General features: G+C 33.6%; 1 protein-coding gene across 2 annotated transcripts in view; it reads right to left on the minus strand.

Annotated features, from left to right (window-relative positions):
• The window catches only part of LOC106869154 (leucine-rich repeat serine/threonine-protein kinase 2), a 131,655-nt gene that overhangs the window by 74,560 nt on the left and 35,002 nt on the right, over positions 1 to 22,093 (minus strand). For both annotated transcript variants that reach the window (XM_014914760.3, XM_014914759.3), the window contains exons 4-17: positions 20,697 to 20,773; positions 19,493 to 19,581; positions 18,476 to 18,601; positions 16,274 to 16,402; positions 13,206 to 13,334; positions 11,512 to 11,631; positions 10,532 to 10,620; positions 9,373 to 9,458; positions 8,375 to 8,481; positions 6,773 to 6,902; positions 3,888 to 4,024; positions 2,503 to 2,631; positions 1,874 to 1,954; positions 444 to 580 (exon numbers count right to left, since the gene is read on the minus strand). In XM_014914760.3, coding sequence (XP_014770246.2) covers positions 444 to 580; positions 1,874 to 1,954; positions 2,503 to 2,631; positions 3,888 to 4,024; positions 6,773 to 6,902; positions 8,375 to 8,481; positions 9,373 to 9,458; positions 10,532 to 10,620; positions 11,512 to 11,631; positions 13,206 to 13,334; positions 16,274 to 16,402; positions 18,476 to 18,601; positions 19,493 to 19,581; positions 20,697 to 20,773 — 1,566 coding nt within the window. The remainder of the gene's footprint in view (positions 1 to 443; positions 581 to 1,873; positions 1,955 to 2,502; positions 2,632 to 3,887; positions 4,025 to 6,772; positions 6,903 to 8,374; positions 8,482 to 9,372; positions 9,459 to 10,531; positions 10,621 to 11,511; positions 11,632 to 13,205; positions 13,335 to 16,273; positions 16,403 to 18,475; positions 18,602 to 19,492; positions 19,582 to 20,696; positions 20,774 to 22,093) is intronic.

The raw sequence follows: 22,093 nt of genomic DNA on the forward strand, positions 1-22,093 counted from the left end.
TAATTGTTTCTATTTTAGACAAAAAATAACCATCAATTTTGAGAGGAACAGCTTAGTCAATACCATCAACTCAATACTTGACTGGGACTTTATCTCTTTGACCTCGGAGGGATGAAAGGCAAAGATGACCTTAGTAGAATTTGAACTCAAAACACAAAGAGCTAGAAGAAATGCTGCAAGGCATTTTGTCTGATGTACTAATGATTCTAGTAGCTCACAGCCCCTTGTTATACTGATAATAAATATTAAGAGTTGCTACATGTTATTTATTTACAACTAGGTAGAAGGAACTATTGAGTGATATAAGTATCTTTGTTATAGACAATCATAGTTCTAGTATCAGGATGTGAATCACAGACTCCTCAGACCATAGGTCAGCACCCTACCAACTATTATTAACCAACAGTATGAAAACTTAATCCAAGATATCTTGGTGAAATTACCTCTATTTGAATACTGGATACCAATGGATAAGTATACATGAGATTAATGATGACTTTTGCCATTTTCACATAAAGTTGTGAACTTAGGTCTTTTGACAAAACCAACTGCAGAAGATAGAGAGCTTTCCGTTGAATACCTGAAAAATTTTATTAGGTAAAATGTAATTACAATTTCAGAATGCATGTACACAAAAACAAAAATTCATATTTATTCACAGACATATACGAACAAAAATTCCAAGTTAATTTAGAGTTTCAAAAATACATTAAATGTAAGAGAAACTGAAACAGTAACACATTAAACCAAATACATCTCAACATGTTTTGAATCTGAAATTTATTGGAATTCACTTTATACTTTATTCTTAGGGGTGATACCTGTAATATATGAAGGTTGAGTTAGTAGAGTACATACCTCCCCACTTTGAAAATTGGCAATATGTCAAATCAGAAGAAATCAATATTACAAAAAAAGTTTAGTTCTTAATGTTATATTGATTTTGGAAATGCATAGATTATTTTTGTAACAATTGTATTCCATAAAATTTAACCAAATGCTGATTTGATAAAATGAATACAGTGTTCATACAGTTGTGTGGTTAAGGAGCTCACTGTGAAACCACAGTCTCATTGCACAGCACCTTGGACAAGTGTCTTCTACTATAGCCCTGAGCTGACCAATGCCTTGTGAGTGAATTTGGTAAATGGAAACTGTGTGGAAGCTATCACGTGTGTGTGTGTGTATGTATGGGTGGGGTCATTATGTTTGTGTTTATCATCCCTATACTACTGCTTGATTTGATTTTGATTATGTCCCCCCATAATATAGTAGTTTGGCAAAAGGAACACTTTTTCAGCAAAAACAAAGAACTTGATGAGGATTGTACTGTTATCTTATGAAAGTTTCTTGTGCTACTTTTCAACAATATTGGTATTAATTAAGGCGGCAGGCTGGCAGAATCATTAGCATGTCAGGCAAAATGCTTAGTGGCATTTTGTCTTTACGCTCTGAGTTCAAATGCCGCTGGGGTCCACTTTGCCTTTCATCCTTTCAGGGTTGATAAAATAAATACCAGTTGAGCACTGGGGTCGATGTAATTAACTTATCCCCTCCCCTGAAATTGCTGGCCTTTGAAACTAATATTGGTATCAAGTTGATACAAAAGATATTCAAGCGTGCAGAAAGGTTTCTGTATTCTACTACATCTTTCAATAAAATTTCCTCTTGTTAGAAATCTCTAGCTTGTTTAATAAATATTTTGGTTTGGAATGAAAGCTTTTGTTAATTGTTGAGTTAGTCAGAATGATGTTGAGTTAGAGGTCAACCACCATAAAAGTTCAAGTAGTAGTTATTGCTTATTAATAATTAATTTTGAAATTGTGTAGGAACTAATAAATGTGACCACATAATATCACTGAAAAATACTTACACAGGTTCTCAGTAAACCTTGCCATAATATCAATAAATAATTTCACAATTCCTTCTTGTTGCAATTGTAAAAGGACCCCATCTAAAGAAAATATAAATAAAAAGTAAAATTTGTGCTGTGAACTTAATTGCACTTTACTGAATAAGTCCATTATTAATAAGTTGTTCAATTAATCTGTTGGTTATTTTACATCATACAGTTATGTTATGTTAGAGTAATTGATTGTTGTATACTTCTTGTGTTCTAATATAATTTTATATATAATATAATATATTATAATTTTGCTAATTTCTTTAGTTTTGATGCCATATCTTATCTAGCTATAGCTATTTTCTGAAAGTGAAACTGATAAAAACATTTTTTACATAATCTTTAAATACATGTATAGCAATCCTCTGAGAAAAATAGAAACATAGACTAATTTTTCATATGTATGTTTACAATTAGCTATTGCATAAACATATATAGTGTGTGCACAAACACACTCACATATGCAACAAACACTTCAGGACAACATTGAGAAGTGGCCAAGTTTACCTAATAGACTACCTGAAAAAACAATTGCTGTTTTACTCAACTGTCAAACAATACAGACCAGACCTAAGAAAAATACAACAAAAATTGCTTACCAGACTTAGAGGCTACAGTCAAAACCTCCAGTGCTGATTCTTGGATTAAAACATAGTCAGAAAACTGTTTCATTGCACTTATGATATTGTAAAAACTACAGTAATTTTCTGTGGACAGAACTTTGATGTCTGGAAAATAAAAACCAAGAGAACCATAACAGTATGTTCAAATGCACAAAACTGTATACATTAAAATTACAATAAATAAAAGTCAAAAGTAAATCTCAAAACGATGTCATAACAGTTACGAACCACATTATCCTCACCACTGCATTTATTATTAACAGCACCTTCTTATTTTGCATGCATATTTTTACACATTGATTGAAGTTGTTCTAAGTCTCTTCATATTGATAGCCAAAGTATCTTTTTTAAATAAATTACTTGCAGACAAACTAAATAATTCCATCTGCATTTATATTTCATTTCACTATTGTTTCACTAATTACACTGGTCAACAAAAAAAGATTTTTGAAATGATGTTGAGACACCAAACAACTTTTTAAGCTAATTTGAGGGCGCTGAATCTGAAAATGACCTTACTTTTTCTTGGTTAGCTACCGTTTTTGCAGTACAGAAATTTCTCATTTTTGGGGAAAAAAAGCATTTTTTTCATTTGTTTTCTGTATATTTGATAATTGATTAATGGCAATATTTCTCAAAGTAAAATCTTAGCAAGCTAAACTAATCATCCTCATCATCAAGATCCTTAACTGATGCCGTCAGTCACTGGAGTACCATTCTAAATGTTTTTGCAACCAGTGGTCCCCACTGGTCTCTGTTCTCTATCATGCATAGCAAGTTTGTAGCAGTGTGACCTGTCCAGTCCTTGATGCTGTCAAACCAGGATTTTCTGTGTCTACCTATCTTTCACCATCCCTCAACTGTGTCCTGAAGAATGGTTTTGGGCAGTAAGTTGTGGTGGGATATGTGCCAGTACCGTGCAAGCTTCCATCTTTTTACCTGTGCAAGGAATTGGTTCCAGTCTGCTAATGTATTTGTGTGTTCAGCTACAAACAATACCTTTTTTTCGGCAGCAGCATCTTTAAGGATAGATAAGCACACTGATTTTCACCTGACTCTCATTTTTGGCTCCAAGACCATTCTCATCCACACCTTGGTAATTACTTCCACTGACAAGCTAAACTAAATAATGGACTGGATGCTTCAAGAAGACATGAGCATCACCAGGCATTTCTAAAATGCTATAGAAGACACTTAGTTAAGACTTACATCAGAATATTCCATAAATATTCCTTATTTTCAAAGGTGTATGCATGTATATTTTTGTGCATGTCCATGTATATGTATGCATGCTGTAGGTATGTAGCAATATTTTCACAAGTTTATCTGATATGAGACAATAACAATGAAGTTAAACATACTGCATTCTAAAAGATTTGCCAGTACACACATTGCTTCCATCAAAATGGCAGGATTGTCGATGAATGATGTAAACAGGTTTTCAAACAATTCTTTAATACATATATACTGGGTAATCTGCAACCTTTCGTTATAAGGTCTGAAATAAAACAGAGAGAATGAAAAAGAAAGGCATCGGCAGGGCAATGTATACTCTGCACACAGATAAACATTTTCACAAATTACAGTGTGACATACAATGCATTGCTTACCCATGCTTTTTGATTGAATAGAATTTTTTCTTCATTATAGGTATTTATACTCCGGTGAAATTAAGAAATCAACTCATAAATAAATGAAACCCTTGAATCCATCAGTGTACACACACACACACGCACACACAGAGTCGCATATGTATGTATGCATGTATGTATGTATGTACACATATGTCTATGCGCATAGATACACCATGATCTATACACACACAGATGGGGGTCAATTCATATGAAAAAGAAAGTGAACAAAATAATATGACCACTTGCTTATTGGGAAATTTGTAAGTTCAATTAAATTTTTTTTTTTTAAGTATCATACTTATTTATACTCTAGTGGAATTAAGAAATCAAGTCATAAATGAAATATCACCATTATAGGTATTTATACTCTGGTGAAACTAAGAAATCAAATTGTAAATAAGTGAAACCCTCAAATCCATCACTACACACACACATGCATGCACACACACACACACACACACACACACATGCATGCACACACACACACATGCATGCACACACACACACACACACACACACACACACTGTCACATATATATGTCAGTATTTATGTATCTATGTATGTATGTACACACATATGTCTATGCACATAGGTACACCATGATCTATACACATGCAGATGAGGGTTGATTCATATGAAAAAGAAAGTGAACAAATAATATGACCACTTGCTTATTGGAAAATTTGTAAGTTTGATTTCTAAAAAAATTTTTTTTTTCTTAAAAGATTATCAAACCAAATATTCGTCATTTTGAGCCGCTCACCCAATGAGTATTTCTGCCAAATGTAGTGAAAATCCATTCAGCTTTTTTCCAGTAATTTTGCAAACAGACAAAGATGAGTGATTACAATACCCTGCTTTCGCTTATATGCACAGGGTAATGCAAAGTTATTTCACATTTATATACATAACAAAGTTGGCTGGTTTTCTCTTTTGCTGTTATGTCAGATAATAAAGGACTATACCATGTGGTGAAATGTGTAAGATCTGTCCAACCTATACCAGCATAGATGAGTGGATGTAGGATAACAGTTACCAACATTTCTTATCAGACTCTCCCCTCTCTTTCTCTCTCTCTTCTAGTTACGTATCATTCTATTTTATTCAAACTCCCCATCCTCTGCCCATCTCTTGTTCCACACTCTCCAATACTTTCCCTCTCACACTTCAGCCTCTCCCTTCTACCCTCTATGTCTCATTTCTCTCCCAAGAACTACTTATATCATTCTATAACTGACTTTAACAACGTAGTTTGTAACTGAGAGCCTTCACAAGGAAGATTCAGACACCACAAGCTGCAATGAATGCAGTGATGATGGCACTCCAGTGATAGTGGCCTCTCTTGTGATAATGTTATAATAAAACACTAAAAAATAACTGATTTAATAGAAACACTAACCGCAGAGGAAGCAGTGATCCTAAGTAAATGCCCAAAGTTTGATATAGCTGTAGGTTCCCAGAACATAAAATCATTACACCCATATCTACAGTGCACTGCTATGAATACATAAACTTAGACTCTAACCATATGAAGGAGAATTCTGCAAACTGCTTGCAGTGAAAGAATTTTTTAAGAACAAAGTCAAAAGATAATGCCAAGGCCTGTTAAGAACAATAAAGTTTAACCACTCACCAACCAGAGAGCCAGAGAGAAATCCATCTTTAACCCCCTAAAGAACAAGAACTGTATGTACCTACCATCAGACAGGGGTGGTGGAAGGTGAAGAATTATGTGTGCATGACAAAATACCTTCAAGAAGGCAGCCCTGTCCTACCTATTACAGAATGGTACACACACCTAATGTCATAGCACCACTGTGAACAGAATGGAAAACCATTGCAACAGTCTTATAGAAGAGCATATCCAGAAGTATGCAACTCAGGATGTACATATACAAAATTTTTATACTATACAATTGCTCTGTACTATGGTTCTATTAACTAATAAAAATCCACAAAGATAGCATTGATATAAGATAATCTAAGGTATACTAAATCATTGCCAGCACCAAACCTTCAACAAAGCTCAGTACAAAGTTATTTACTAATTAAGGTTATCTTATTTATATTTAACTATCTGTATATTTATCTGTCTATCATACTATGTAGATACCTGTTAATATACTATTTAACAATCTCTATCAATGCCACCTTCTCTCCTTGTATCCATCTATTTACTCTGACAATATGGATGAACATATAAACCTATTGAAAAACTTAACAACTGCACACCCAGCAACAAGGCACAGTTCAAGGCAATTTGCTAAGGTTATTAGTTATTTCACTTGAATTTAACTTTCTATCTTTCTACCAATTTATCTGTTGATATATCTTTCTATCCAGCTGTCTTCTCTAACATGATTAAGCATTACAATGTATAACAAAACTCTTACAGTTTATTGTCTGTCACACTGTTTGACTATACAACATTTAAAAGTATTTACCTGCACATGCTATATTCACAGTAAAGGGAATAGGAGACAAGTGACCTTTTAGCTGAAAAGATGCTATTTTATTTCTCTAATTATTACTCTTAATTGTCATTAAGTATCAAGCTAAACATTTTGCCAACCATCTAAAGACAAAAGATATATGTACATTTTTAACATACCTGAACAAACAAAGTGCTCGCAGAGCTCTGCAGCCTGAGAGCACCACAGCAGCATTGCTTTGGTGATTCTGCATTATCTCTAAGATTTGCTGATAGGTGTTCTTTAGCATAAAAAGATCTGAAACTTGATCTGGTAATGAAAATAAATAAATCACTGTATAAGAGAGTTGTTGAATATTGATACATGCATTTTTCATTTGAAAACTTTTATGGATTTTAACAATTTATTATAATTTTGATTGCTTTTTTTTAAGGACATTTTTTAGTTTGAAATTTAATGTTATAAAATGTACTGTGTAAAGTGATTGGTGAATGAGTGGAGACAACATAGGGTTGAAAGGATACTTTAGTCTTATTGAGGGTATGACACCCTTTCTAATGTAGGTGCCATGATAGAATACACCCAGAATACTCTATAAAATGGTTTGTGGTAGGAAGGGCATCCAACCATAGAAACCAAGCCAAAAATGAAACAGACAAGCAAAATGTATTTCTCTGACCTGAGCAGGAGGACAGAAACTATGAATAAGTACTGAGTCAGATAGTAACAATACACCCAACCCATTTCAGCATAGAAAGCAGACACAAAATGATATTTTAATGTGTAAAAATCAGAAGAAAAGAAATCTGGAATTGTATTTAAACTCAAACTAAAGTTCAATAAATGAGAAAAAAAATTTTACAATTTCAATCAATTTGATTTTGAGGTTTTTCTTATTGAATTTTAGAATTTTATTTTTAATTTCAGTATTTTAAATGCTTTTACTTTAATTTTTGCTTCCAGATTTTGGCTTATACTATTTTTAGATATATCAATTTAAAACTTTAAAAAATTTACAAAAACAAAATAGAAAAATACACAGCAAAAAATACCTTTGAAATATTAATGTAATATGATTAGCTAGCTGCAATATTTGGCACATTTGGTTAATCTAAATGTGTTATGGCCTCTCAGGTTTAATGTTGCACTATTTTAATGTTAAATCATGTACGGACATGTATTACTATTCATGCCAAAAGTAAGTGCCAATAAGATCATTGGCTTCATCATCATCATCATCACTTAACATTCGCCTTCCATGCTGGCATAGGTGGTTCAATAACTAAAATTGATCCCCTCTTTACCAAACGGGTCCTGTTTCTGTTTAAACTTGTTAATATAGTCATAATTGAACTGTATGCTCTATAGAACAGGAGATAAGCTACAAGTGAACTGAGACTGTGATATAGTTTTTGATTCCAGATTGAAACCATTCTAACTCACATTGTGATTGGAAAAGTCATAAACCTCACAATATTTCAAATCCTCACTCCTCTAAAGAAACTGCTATATTTATGGTTACCATTTGGAATAAAATTTGATTTTCGATGATGATAAATGATTTCTCCAAATGTTCTTCCAGTGGATGTTACATAATTACTTCAAATGTCCAAGTGGACATTCATACAAAATGTCTTTAAATGTCTATCAAAGTGAACATATAACAAAATTTCCATGATTACACCACTTATCTGCACATATAATTATACAGACACACACATTTCTACAAAAAATATACATATATGTATAATATTTCTCAGTCAAAATAAATAGAGTCTTACAATTTCCAGCTGCTAACCAATAAATAGCTTCACAAGCTGTGACATAAATGTTGCTGTCTTCATTTTGTTGCAGGATTGTTCCCAGACATAATGTATGAACTGGATACCTGTAAAGATTAAATCTAGAATTAACAAACTATACTTATTTAAAGATCATTCAATAATGATTTTATTTAAATTTCGCATTTCCACACACATATATATTCCAGTTAGAGTATGGTTGAAAATCATAACAATGTAGAATAAAGGAAAAAAGGAATTTATTCTAAGAAAATTTTGACACAAATGGAAGCCTTCTTAATTTTAAGTGTTGGAATTATTTGATAATAGTAAAGAATTGAAATTTGAAAAATAGTACTGAAATGTCTCCAGCCAATGGTGTAATGAGATAAATGCTGTGTTAAAAGTATCCCACTGGGCTGAATTAAAGTCAGAAACTTAGCTCAGTGAGATGTTTTAAACTATCCCATTTCCCTTTCTAGAAATCAAATATCATCAGATATTTAAATTGCTACATTGCTGTATGCTGTAACTCTGTTTTGCAGTTCCTAACAGTGCTCTGGTTTAACTTCAAAACTTTTAGTACCTTCTCCAATCCTCCTAAATCAGTAGGGGCTCTACATAATAACAATCAGCATGCACACACTACATATTGATCATCAGAATACTGCTGCACACAACACAGTAGTCTCTGAAACTTCTTAAGGCCTTAAATTTTTGTTGAAAGGAGGTTTGTTAATTACATCAATTCCTATGCTCAACTGGTACTTATTTCATCAACCTCAAAAGGAAGAAAAGCAAAGTTGACTTTGGTGGAATTTGAACTCAGAATGTAAAGAGAGACAAAATGCTTAGTGTCATTTTGTTCAGAATACTAACAATTCTGTCGACTGACCATCTTACTTTAATCATAAATAGTAATGAGTAATTTTATGCAATGTATAAACTGAAAAGAAAAATAATTGTACCAATAAGAAACTTTCAAAATATCAACTTACTGATTCTTTGTGGAATCTTCCCCAACGCTATCAATAAACTCTGGGTAATTCTTCAATATTTCAACAACAGTTTTATAACCTATGATCTGTATCAAAATTTAAAAAAAAAAAAACGTTATCTTCTCAATAAAAACGATATAAAAATGATGTGTTGTTATAGGTTCAACTTATTAATGAGTAATCTTTGTCAAGAGCAAATATTTAAGCATTATATCCCTGAATAAAAGAAATGACCTCAACTTCAGTTTTCATCTTTCTCATTCTTCTCCATGAAGTAAAGAAGATTCCCCCATCTGGGCAAAACTGGTTCTGGAAATATATGTATATGTCTACCACTAGGCCCCTTGCTCTATTTCCTTTTCAAGACATTCCTACTGCCCAACATTTCTCTAACTGCAGTATTCTGCTGCTGTAATTAAATATGAGCAGAACTGCATATTTCACCAGCTTTTTCCCTGTGACCACTTATCTTTCTCACAACCCAGAAACATTTCACTTGAAATACATCCTTCATTCTTAATATTATCCTCTCCACCTGCATCACCTTCCTGAGCTACCAAATTAGCTCTCCTACTTCATCAAAATAATCATTCACTCTCTCTATGCTTGCCTCACCCACCTCTTGCAATCTACATCCCATACATCTCTGTCTCTCTTCCAACTCATGTATCAGTGATCACCCATTCTTATCTACTGTTCACCACATTCAACCCTCAACACCACTGAATCTTTACAGTTGTCACCTACTCTTCCATACCTTTCCTACTTATCATCCCTCAACATTTGCCCATCATTCATTATATTCATCCCCTCATCTAAACCCCATTTGTCACTCCCAATACACTCTTGCAACCCCTACCAGCTGAGACTTCCTGCTTTTCCCCTACTCACTGCTATAGGGTGTGGACACACCCTATAGCAGTACATCACCAGAGAGAGGACGAAAGATAAGTAATTTTTTTAACCAATTATACTCATACCTAAAATATGTAGCCTTGTACCATAATTAGAAATCATTGTTAGTATAATTTATAATTAGTATTATTTGTCATTATTGTTTTTATTAGCATTAATAAACTACTATAGAAAATTTTTTGAATAACTGGAATTCAGAAAAAGGAAAGAAAACTGAATTATGAAATTAACAATCTGCTCTCACCTGAACTTTTGATGATACCATATGTTTGAAAAGTGAATTATAAATAGGGAAAATCCATTTTTCAATTTGGTCAACACAATGAAAGCTCACTAACAAAGAAAATGAAATACTTTATAATATATTAGTTAAAAATTAATATTCATACATGTAGATATGAAGCCTCTCACTTTTGTAAGTGAAGGCACTATTGAAAAACGTTTTTGAGAGAATATGTAGGGAAACTCAGTCTGACAGAACATATTCTTTTTCAAGCTATATCACTATAAGAACTGAAACCACCTCTTCTATCCAAAGAAACATAGTTCAATTTTAAAGTGATCTCACTGGCTAACAACAGTATACTTTAACTACATCTGAAACTTTTCACAACTAGTATGAATCAGCTACTAAAAATTAATTTACCCTAAGCATTCAGCTAGCTCAGCCTACTTCACTGAATACAAAGTAATAAGCTGGACATTGAATGAGATGTGGCCTGTTATACAGTAGCATTTTATACAATAAAATTATAAAAAATTATAAAAGACCATGTGACATGATCCAGGTTCAGATTAATATTAAGACTAAATAAATAAAGTGAAATGAATAGAATGAAATAACAAACGTTTATATTTTCAATTCGTAATATCTATCAACATTAGAGGAACAGACAATTGGAATTATGTCTGCTTGGCAGTTATACCTTTAGAGATATAGTGCCAGCTAAAAGTGAGATTTGAAACAGGATTGTAAATTTGTCAGTGTAATCTTATCTCTTTTTCATAATGCTTGCTATTTCATTAAAAATTAAGACTTATCTGATTACCCTCACCTCAAGTATTTAATCACCTATTCATGGTCAGATTTTTATTTTCACTAGGGTTAACTAAGTCCACTTCTAGACAATTTTCCCAAATCATTAAACTAAGGAACACAAAAATAAGTAACTGAATATTAATTAAAAGAATGTGGAAGTTATTAAATTAAGATTGCTGTCTTACCTGCTATTTTAAGCAACTTCAACCCTTCAATAGTAATACAAATGTTTTCAGAATAATCTCTTAAGATTTTAGAAAGGTCTCTGGCTATAAAACCAGTGTCAGCCAAGTAGCAAAAAACAGCTGAAATATATGAAAGTAAAAAGTTATTGGGCAGATTGTAAAATATATAACACCAACAGTAACAACACAATAAAACTACTAATAAAATCTTTTGTATTATAACAGCCAAATTTCCTTTGTTATAATTTCTAAATCTCCATATTATAACAGCCAAATCTCCGTATTACAGTATCTAAATCTGCATGTTAAAATAACCAAATTTCTGCATTATAACAGCTAAATCTCTTTCAACAAAATCCTTTCTTTCTGAAGAATGAGAACAGTGTATTAGAGTCTAAGTTCTTATGACAACATGCTTTATAAGAAAGATTTTATTTCTAAAGCTCATGTAGACCTTAGTATTATTATTTTAGAAGAATTATAGTTAAATCTCCCACTAGAATGGTTGCTTTATCAAGAAATATCCCAGCTGACCTACAGTATTCCTGATGGGTGAACTAAGACACTATTTTTCAAATTGGCAAAATCCAGCCTACCCACTTATTAGTGAAAATGTGTTGCCCCTCCCTCCCTCCCTCTTTAACAGTGAAAAGACAAAAGGAGGTTTGAATTCATATATTTTTTTCTTTCTTTACCCTGGTAAATGCTTGAGACTGTGGATAAACTTAAAAAGTTTAAAACACTCTCAGTTTCAATTAAACATGGTAATTTGCCACTTTTTCAACACTCAAAGCCACAACAAAAAACACTGAACTAAGACATGCAGAGTAAAGTGGTTTACCTAAGCACACAACAAAACACTGGCAATTGATTTGAACTCAAAATTTATGAACTCCTGTAAATAATAGCTCCAGCCAATAATATCAAATTTTTCACAAGATAGAAGGAATGACCATAGAAAATTTAGTCAAATGGTTTCTTTTCAGATACCTCTGTGCTATAAAACTGAGACGTTTCAATGAAAGTGCAAAATTGAGCTAGTAGGAAACCGTAGCAATCAAACCGTATCCCAATTTCATACAATCATAATTTCTAGTATGTGACTGGTGAAATAATGTAAAATTGTGTATCATAAAGGAAGGTGACTTTTAACATTTCAAGCAGGTCACAAGAACTAATAACCTCTCCTTGTGGCATATAAATTGGCTTAATTTTTAATTAGATTTTACCAATAAACTAAACACTACTATCTTCAGACTCCAGAGTTTTCATAATGTTTGATTTACTCCATACCACTTGTCATTGGTCTATTCAAGCATAATGAAAATAATGATAACCTCTAACAGTGCTGTCATCCCTACCGTCAGCAGTACTACTGATCCAACTACAACATGGAATTATCATGTGAGATATTTTTTCTGAAGTCAAAATTAGGTTATGTTAAAATATACTTTTACAAAAATTATCATTTTGCAATAATCTATTCTAATAGATAGGGAAATGTACATTTAATCTTAACAGATATAAGGCCTTAATATTTAAGGAAAATAGAGATTTATTAGGTTGTGAAGTTTATGCCATTTCCAACATAAATGAAATAAAACATCTTCAGTCAGGAATCAAAACCAAACCCCTTCACTGGTGGCTTTTGATACACATTAGAAACTATAGCAAGAGAAATGTTTTAGCCTTACATTTATTCTCCAAGTTGACCAGCATTTTCATGATCATCTCCAACAGAGATTCATTTTTTAAATACTTGCAGAGAATAGTACACAGATGCTCATGAATATTATTTTCAATCAAGGTGTGACACAGGTACTCTGTAAATTAAATATCAATATAAAGTAATTGCACATTTACGAATTCACTGCATGCTTGCACACACACACACACACACACACACACACACACACACACACACAAGAAAATAATGAAGAAGCCAATGGTAAGAATTTGGACAATCATGTTAAAAGGTGGAGTACCCTGAGTAATAAATAAAGAATTTATTGTAGCAGTAATCAGTACACCATTCTTCCAGTATTTTAATCATTGTTTCAATGTTCACTTTTGCACACTTGTATGGATCAAATGGAATTCATTGAAACATTTTTCTATGGTTTGATGCCCTTCCTGTCACCCACACTCACTGTTTCCAAGTAAGTTGACATGATCTCAACAGAAGACTGGAAATGAACAATATTGCTGGCATGACAGAATGTTCATCACATGCTGTCAAGACAAGAGTGTAAACACACACACACACACACACACACACATGAATATATGTTTCCAAGCAAGGTCATATTTTTCCACCACCAGGTGTTCTCATAGAAATTAGCTTACATACAGTTTCCACCTTTTACTCACTTGATTTGTGTGTAAAACTGAGGTTTTGGTGAAAGACACTCATCAAAAGTGTTATGATCTGTCACATGATTTGGTATGAAATACTCCACATTTTACCAGATAACAGATTTAATCAAGTGGATATTCTCTTATTCATTTACTTGTTTCAGTCATTTGACTGTGGCCATGCTGGAGCACTGCCTTAAAGGGTTTTAGCCGAAGAAACCGCCCCCAGGACTTATTCTTTATAAGCCTAGTACTTATTGTATTGGTCTCTTTTACCAAGCTGCTAAGTTACAGGGACATAAACACACCAGCATTGGCTGTCAAGCAATGGTGAGGGGGGGGGGAGCGAGACAAGTACAGACACAGATAACTACATATATATATATATATATATATATATATATATATATATGTATGAATGTATGTATGTATATATGTGTGTATATATATATGTGTGTGTGTGTGTGTGTGTGTGTGTGTGTGTGTGTGTGTGTGTGTGTAACGAAGTTTAATTTGGTAATGATTGAAGTTTAGTGTGTGACGGTAATATGGTAAACAATACGATGGATTTGGTACACAGTAGGATGGATGTAATCTGTTTGTAAAGATTGGTTCTTCGTTGATTGCCATTATGTAAAGATGAAAGAACAGTGATTGAAGTTGTGAGGAAAATATTTATTTAACCGTTACATTATACAATACCTTGCCTCAACAAGCAGGTGATGAAATCGTAAAGCATGCGAAGTAAAGATAGATGGAGATTTTCCTTGTATAGTTTGTGTTTTTTATGTTCTTGTCATTGTGTAGTAGTAATTACTGATAGAAATAGAGTGATGTTGTAAGAGACAATAAAGTGAGCTAGTAAGAGTGAGAGAATGTAGGAAGTTGTCTCATATTGTCGCTGACTGTAAACTTTCTTTCTCTTTCCCTCTGACCATTTGTCTGCCTGCTTGTGGCTATGATTCTAGTGGTCGGTTCACTAACTGATGTTAGTTATCTCACAACTCATGAGTTGTCACTGAGTTGTCACCAAGTGACTAACTGATTTTTACTTGGGGTTCTTGCTTTTATAACTATCCAGGATAGACATATCGTTGAGAACAATGGATTTAGTTGGTGGTACTGTGATATCTTAATTCTAGCTTTTGGTGAAATAGAAGAGGTCAGAAAGGTCAAGTGGTGAAGACATTATTTCGGCTTAGCTAAGGCATATGGAAAATGTAAAACTGCTGTCACAGAAAATCTATTGTTCCACTGTGAGAAGAGTTCTGTTGAAGTTATCATCATCATCATCATCATCGTTTAACGTCTGCATTCTATGCTAGCATGGGTTGGACGATTTGACTGAGGACTGGCGAACTAGATGGCTATGCCAAGCTCCAATCTGATTTGGCAGAGTTTCTACAGCTGGATGCTCTTCCTAACGCCAACCACTCCGAGAGTGTAATGGGTGCTTTTACGTGCCACCGGCAAGCAGGCCAGTCAGGAGGGTACTGGCAACGGCCATGCTCAAAATGGTGTATTTTATGTGCTACCTGCACAGGAGCCAGTCCAGCAGCACTGGCAACGACCTCGCTCAAATGTCTTTTCACATGCCACTAGCACAAATGCCAGGAAGGTAACACTGGTAACGATTATGCTCAAATGGTGCTATTTACGTGCCACTGGCATGGAAGCCAGACAGCTACGCTGGCAACGATCATGCTCAGACGGTGCTCTTAGTGCTCCACTGGTACAGGTGCCATCATGATTTTGCTTTCACTTGCCCCAACAGGTCTTTGCAAGCCGAGTTCAGTGTCCAATGAAGGAGACGTTGGCATGGGTGCTAGTCGTCGAATTTAGTTCAATTTCGATTTCACTTGCCTCAACAGGTCTTTGCAAGTGGAGCTTAGTGTCCAATGAAGGAAAGGTACACATAAGTGGGCTGGTTACACCCCTGGCAGAGGCCATGGATTATGGTCTCACTTGGCTTGCCGGGTCTTCTCATGCACAGCATATTTCCCTTGGATGATGAAATATCTCACACTCTTTAGCATTTAAACTGGTCATTTCTGGCCAAAATATTTTACCTGTATTATGTTCAAATTAGCCTACAATATCATTCTAAAAATTAACATCAAAATCTTATATCTACAAAATAATGCATGATTAATTCAAAATAAGGTGAGTAAGCATAGGATAATGTGAATGCTAAAGGGTTAAGTCTTCAGGAGGCAACTGATTTCTTCAGTACTCTTGAGTTTTGTATCTGGTCTCAACATAGCATCACAACACACACACACACACACACACACACACACACACACACACACACACACACGCACACACATACAGAAAGGTGGTGATACTGACGATAACAACTGAAAGGAGTAAATAAACAACTATTCAAATATGTCAATATTTTTACCTGAACTGCAGGATATGATGCTATAGATGGGAAGAACAGCTTCAAAAATGTCTTGCTTTAAAAGGTTTTGGAAACACAACGCATCAAATATGTGTAGATTTGACACAAAAAAATCTAAAGGAAGAACTTCTACATAAGAAAGAAAAAAAAAGAGAGGAAAAAGAATGAAGAATTAATCTGTAATGATTTATTAGTTAAGTAAAACATTAGCTGTAATTGTTTAGTCTCAGGAAGGGGGTATGCATTCATTAAACAAACCTATGTTATGGTTACAGATGTTCCAGTCATGTCCATCTCTTCTTATTCAGGTATATTGTATTTGGCTCTACCTTTTTGTGGTTCATATCCTGCCACTGCATGTGGATACAAATCTAATAGAGAGAACCTCTATGTGGTTCTCTCAACCAGCTAGAAAGAGCAGCCATCTCCTTTAAATCCTCACATTATTGAAAAACATGCATTCAATAATGTAGCTCTGGATTCCTTGCATTTAAGAAAAAGACACTGGATAATCATAGCTGGAATGCTTTCAATGATAGATCACCAAATCAGAACTGACCCGGCGCTAAACTATTAATCTACATTTTATTTAATCACTAAATAACATTTGTTTTAATGTTTCAGACTTTTATCAAATACATTATCAGTCAAGTGTTCTGTCTAATCATAATGCCTCCACCACAAACACATTGCTAATTTATAGTAATCTCTATAACACTAAACAAATTAATTATCACTGTATATGTCAAGTAGTAGTAGTAGTAGTAGTAGTAGTAAAAGCAGCAGCAGCAGCACCAGCAGCACCAGTAGTAGTAGTAGTAGTAGTAGTAGTAGTAGTAGTAGTAGTAACAGCTGGTGTTGTTGGTATTGTTGTTATCTTTGTTGTTGGCATTGGCAGTAGCAGCAGCAGCAGGACGATTTATTAAATAGTGTTTAATTTCTCCAAAATACTGAACTGTAGTTTATACAATATATTTTGATTTTTGTTAGTTTTATTAATCTTAATTATCTAGTGGGAGAACAGAAACTATTGTGATAAGTATGTGCTGAAAAACTTGAAACTTCAGTTCAGTGAAAAGACTAAAAACTTTAAGGTCTGAGTTTTAGATAAATTAAAGGTAAATTCACATCATCATAGCTCATCTTTTCAAATTGCAAATACTAATATATTACCAACCACGGTTCTGCCAAATTGCAAAAGTTTATTTTTCTAATTTGTTCTAATAGATGCCAACTGCAGATATGAAAATCTAAATGCTTATTTTTGATTGAAAAGACCTCGAAATATGTTTTAGCTTCTGATATTTTGGCTATAAACTCTAATTAAACATTTCACCATACAGCATATGACATCATCTTTGTATATATGTAAGCATACTTAATCATGCTTTGAAGATCGTTTTGGGTCTTCCAAATCTCCTAAGATCCTTTTAAGACTCATTATACCTGAGTCTGTACCCTCTGAGTGAAAAAGAGACATTTTTCAAACCCTGTAAAATTAGATATCCTTGAACTGCTATGATCCCTGATGCAATTAAAGCACTGTATTATAGGTCCACTATCCAAGTTTCAGACCAGTAATGTTGCAATGTACCCTTAGGTAAAACACACAACTACCTCAGAGAATCTAACTGAAAACAGGAATCACATTACATTGTGAGTTTGTTCACAAGAACAAACTCCAACAATTCATGCAGCAAGTGTACACTAAACGTTATAGTTCAGCTATCATTCAAACTACAGTTATTTTGTTATGTGAGAATTTTAGTTTTCTGCTGTCAGCCTCTTTATAAAGATCTATGACCTGTTTAAGCAGAGCTAATCAGGCTCTTAACCAACATATTTGTACAGAAATCTCCAGAAATAATTTTAAATTATTGGTTTTCTTTCTGGCTAATGGGTAACACATGTAAATGCTGACTCAATTACAAAATGTCTTTTCTAAAATATTACAAGGATGCTTTAGATCATATTCTAATATATTTATCAAACCTACTCTTGAACTTATTTCTTGCTTTCAACTAACATAACTCTCTTGATAAATAAATTAATTCCAAATTGTATGGATACTGCTGGCTGCCTTAAAAGTTTGCAGCAACATCTTTTTGTAAATAAACAAGCAAAATCTATAATTTATTTTAATGTGTAGAAACACCACTAAAATTCAATGAGAATAATACATTCAATGAGAATTATATATACCTGATTGAAATAATTGATTCAAAGTTTGAAGAGCAGCAGTTTGGACATCTACAGATTCCTTGAAGCCAGCTAGTAAAACCAGAGACAGTTCAGCCACTTCCTTTTGATCCACATTCACAAGTATTGCTGCATCAAATTCAGTTTCAGAAGAAAAATAGGAAAAATATTCAAATTACTTTTAATAACATACATATGATATAATAATTTTTCTTCCATACAGTACATAGAATACAGGACACATTATCCTTAAAATGATTACTCACATATATACATACGTATACACACATACACATATATCCCTTCTCCTCTTCCCCCACCCCCTCTAGACCCCACCATGATCTCTCATACTTCTCTTTCTTTCAATGATTAAGGATTCATCTCTACCCTAGTCTACGGCTCCCTTCTTGTCCCCTTTCCCTCACACCTTGTTTATACCCATCCTATGTACTGTTGGATAGCTCTGGTCCCTATCCACTCTCAACCCATCATCTTCCAACTGTTCTTCTGGAAAAATCAGCTTCAAATAGGGATTTATCTCATCTTCTTAGCTTTAAAATTTTATATATCAGCAAATTATGATTCTAACCAATAGCATTGACTTGATAAAACATATCCTGAATATGACAGGAACAACCCTCATTGGTTTAAAAATTCATATATCTTCTGACATGAAAATAACTGCTCCTCAACCATACTTGCTAACAATGAAATATCTCTGTGTACAGACATGGTATAAACAAAGGACACAAACACCAGGAAAATATTTGAAGGCAAATGAACCACAATATATAACATTCACAGAAAAGTACAAGAGTTATGAGCCGGGGATTAAAGAGAATGAATTATTTACACTGATAAAGAGTTTTGAACCTTGACCTGAACATTTTTAAGATTAAGAGATAATGTTATGACACATTTAATATAAAAGTAGCAAGACTCAAGAAGTTTTCTTCTTTTATACTACATAATATGAGGATATGGGGGCTGCAAGTAAGAATTTAGGGAAATTCTACTCACATTTATTTACAAATAATTTCATAAGTTTCATGCCAGAAGCTTGAATTATTTCATCAGTTAAATGCTCTTGCATTGTATTCATTACCAACCTGTAGAGAAAAGAATTTGAGTTAGATAATAACAAGAGCATTCAGAGAGTGCAAACCTCTGCCAAGGCATCACCAACGTCCTCTCAACGATTAGCTAGAGATGATTTTTAAAATGAGAATATCTGAAATAAACTCTACTGCTCTCACAAATGAGAATACTAAAAATGAACCTGACCACTCTCAAAAATTAAGTATAAAAAAAAACAGGAAAAATAATCCAAAATCCTTGTCTGGTGCCGAATCAATCCCAAAATCTAATCAGTTTGTGCTAGTCATGGGGCCAAACATCCCTGAAAGTTTCATCTGAATCCATCCAGTGGTTCTTGAGATATTTTGTTCATGGACAAACAAACAAACAAACATGACTGAAAATAATACCTCCGCCTTCACTAAGGCAGAGGTAATAATAATAATCCTTTCTACTATAAGCACAAGGCCTTAAATTTGGCAGGAGGGAGCTAGTAGATTACATTGACCCCAGTGCTCAACTGGTACTTATTTTATCAACCCCGAAAGGATGAAAGGCAAAGTCGACCTCAGCGGAATTTGAGCTCAGATCATAAAGACAGACAAAATACCACTAAGCATTTTGCCCAGCATGCTAATGATTTTGCCAGCTTGCCTCCGATTATAATAATGGTTTCAAATTTTGCACAAAGCCAACAATTTCAGAGGTGGGGATGAAACAATTACATCAACCACAATATTTAACTAGTATTTATTTTATTGACCCTGAAAGGGTCAATAAAATAAATTCAGCAGAAATGCTGCTAAGCATTTTTTTAGGTGTTTTAACAATTCTGCCAACTTACTAGCTTAACAATGCTAATAATAAAAACAATATTATTATTTTATTATGTCTGGGGAGAGTCATTCTGTTTTAATGCCTCATTAATTAACACACTCTCTGGTTCGATTTCTGCTCATTTGCTTATTTATTTTTCCTAAAATTTTCATTGCTTCTTGCAATATTATTATTATTATTATTATCTATATATTAATACATTAAGGCTGAACACATGACACTGTAATTATAATAATTTCTATATCTAATTTTTAAAATATCTTTAAATTATGAAAGAAAAAGAAGATAAATAAATTTAAAAAATTATTACTTGGGTAATGATTGGTAATCAATTTCAACTTTAGATACATTCCACCAAAGACATCTTTCCAGAATCAGAAAATTCATCTGAAAATAAAGTAAAAAGTTACTTAAGAGTGAGTTAATTCATTGAAATTCCACAATTCAAAGCACTTAAAGAAATATTTGAAAGTGGTAAAAGTAGGATAGGCCCATCAATGTACTGCTGGGCATATCTCTGTTTATGCTTGAAAATCTATGTGGGTAATACTGGCTCATTAATATTCGTGTATTAAGACTTATTTTTCAATTTTTCCAGCTAAGTGGACTGCAGCAACATGAAGTAAAATGTCTTTTTATTTCATTTTATTTCATACAAGGAGACAAGGCACTTGGACTAGGAATCGAATTCATAACCTTAGGATCAAGAGCAGGGTTGCTTAACGACTAGGCCAAGCACATTCTTGAAGAAATATTAATGTGGCTGTGTGGTAAGAAGGTGCAGGCATGGCTGTGTAGTAAGAAGCTTGCTTCCCAACCACATGGTTCCAGGTTCAGTCCCATCATGTGGCACCTTAGGCAAGTGTCTTCTACTATAGTCTCGCGCTGACCAAAGCTTTGTCAGTGGATTTGGCAGAGAGAAACTGAAAGAAGCTTCATGTATATATGTATGTGTGATCTTGTGTCTGTCCCCCACCACTGCATGACAACCAGTGTTTGGGTGTTTACATCCCAATAACTTAAAAGGTTTGTTAAGAGACCAATAGAATAAGTATGCAGCTAAAAATATAAGACCAGGGGTCAATTAGTTCAACTAAAACCCTTCAAGGTGGTGCCCCAGCATGGCCACCATCAAATGATTGAGACAAGTAAAAGATAAAAGATTTGTGTACAATACTCTCATTAAACTAATTAATACATCAGGTTACATAACACGTGAAGAAAACAGTAACAAATTTAAATATGTCACGCGTAATACTAGCAGAACACGTGGGAAGAACTTAGAACCAAGAGAAAATAAATAATAATAGAAAAAAAAAAATGCCCCAAATAAATATAAATCCTACACACCTGCTAATTTATATTTATGCAATGGGTGTATACATTCTATTCATCTCTCTCTGACTCATTCATACATGCATGCACACACACTCTCTCTCTCTCTCTCTCACACACATACACATACTCACATAAAGAGTTAGATATGTATAAAGATATCTTTTATGTATTATGTTTTACTTGTTTCACTCATTAGACTGTGGAATCGCCTTGAAACATTTTAGTCAAATGAATCAACCCTAGTATTTATTATTTTTCTTATTTCTTTACTGCCCACAAGGAGCTACACACAGAGGGGACAAACAAGGACAGACAAAGGGATTAAGTCGATTATATCGACTCCAGTGCGTAACTGGTACTTATTTAATC

The sequence above is a fragment of the Octopus bimaculoides genome, chromosome 1 (genome assembly GCF_046866305.1).
Source record: "Octopus bimaculoides isolate indiv1 chromosome 1, ASM4686630v1, whole genome shotgun sequence".
NCBI classification, from domain to species: Eukaryota; Metazoa; Mollusca; class Cephalopoda; order Octopoda; family Octopodidae; genus Octopus; species Octopus bimaculoides.